This window comes from Crocuta crocuta, unplaced genomic scaffold (assembly GCF_008692635.1).
Source record: "Crocuta crocuta isolate KB4526 unplaced genomic scaffold, BGI_CrCroc_1.0 scaffold301, whole genome shotgun sequence".
Classification (NCBI taxonomy): domain Eukaryota; kingdom Metazoa; phylum Chordata; class Mammalia; order Carnivora; family Hyaenidae; genus Crocuta; species Crocuta crocuta.
In genome coordinates this window covers 3035030-3035747 of record NW_027527544.1, presented here as the reverse complement: position 1 = coordinate 3035747, position 718 = coordinate 3035030, and the positions used below count along the sequence as shown (strand labels likewise).

The 718-nt window shown below is 60.7% G+C and overlaps 1 protein-coding gene across 1 annotated transcript in view; it reads left to right on the top strand.

The window, feature by feature from the left end:
- BCOR (BCL6 corepressor) overlaps positions 1-718 on the top strand; it is a 50473-nt gene that overhangs the window by 22096 nt on the left and 27659 nt on the right. The window contains exon 15 of the mRNA XM_077765179.1: positions 455-715. Coding sequence (XP_077621305.1) covers positions 455-715 — 261 coding nt within the window. The remainder of the gene's footprint in view (positions 1-454; positions 716-718) is intronic.

Below are 718 nucleotides of genomic sequence, written 5' to 3'. Positions count from 1 at the left end.
AGCTGTGGCCAGAGCTGAGTGAGCAGGTGTTTACCTGGAAGGTTCTGGCAGCGCTGAGGCCCCCACCCCAAGATGAGGCTCCTCACCTTACCGCTGAAGGTAGATCTTGGAGGGCTGGTGAGACACGGGGCAGGGCCACAGAAGTAACCGCCCTTGTCACAGCCGGCCCCGGCTCACGNTGGAGAGTGGTGAGCAGAGCTGTGGCCAGAGCTGAGTGAGCAGGTGTTTACCTGGAAGGTTCTGGCAGCGCTGAGGCCCCCACCCCAAGATGAGGCTCCTCACCTTACCGCTGAAGGTAGATCTTGGAGGGCTGGTGAGACACGGGGCAGGGCCACAGAAGTAACCGCCCTTGTCACAGCCGGCCCCGGCTCACGGGGGAGGGGGGTGCGGTGAGTAGCAGGGAGCACTTTTAAGCTGGCCGGGGACTCGAACCCCTCTCCTCCCTCGCTCGCAGGCCTCGAAACTGGCTGTTGCTGTCGGACGTGCTCAAGAAACTGAAAATGTCCTCCCGCATATTCCGCTGCAACTTCCCCAACGTGGAGATCGTCACAATCGCCGAGGCGGAATTTTACCGGCAAGTCTCGGCAAGTCTCCTGTTCTCTTGCTCCAAAGACCTGGAAGCCTTTAACCCCGAAAGCAAGGAGCTCTTAGACCTGGTGGAGTTCACCAGGGAGCTCCAGACTCTGCTGGGCTCGTCCATGGAGTGGCTGCACCCCAA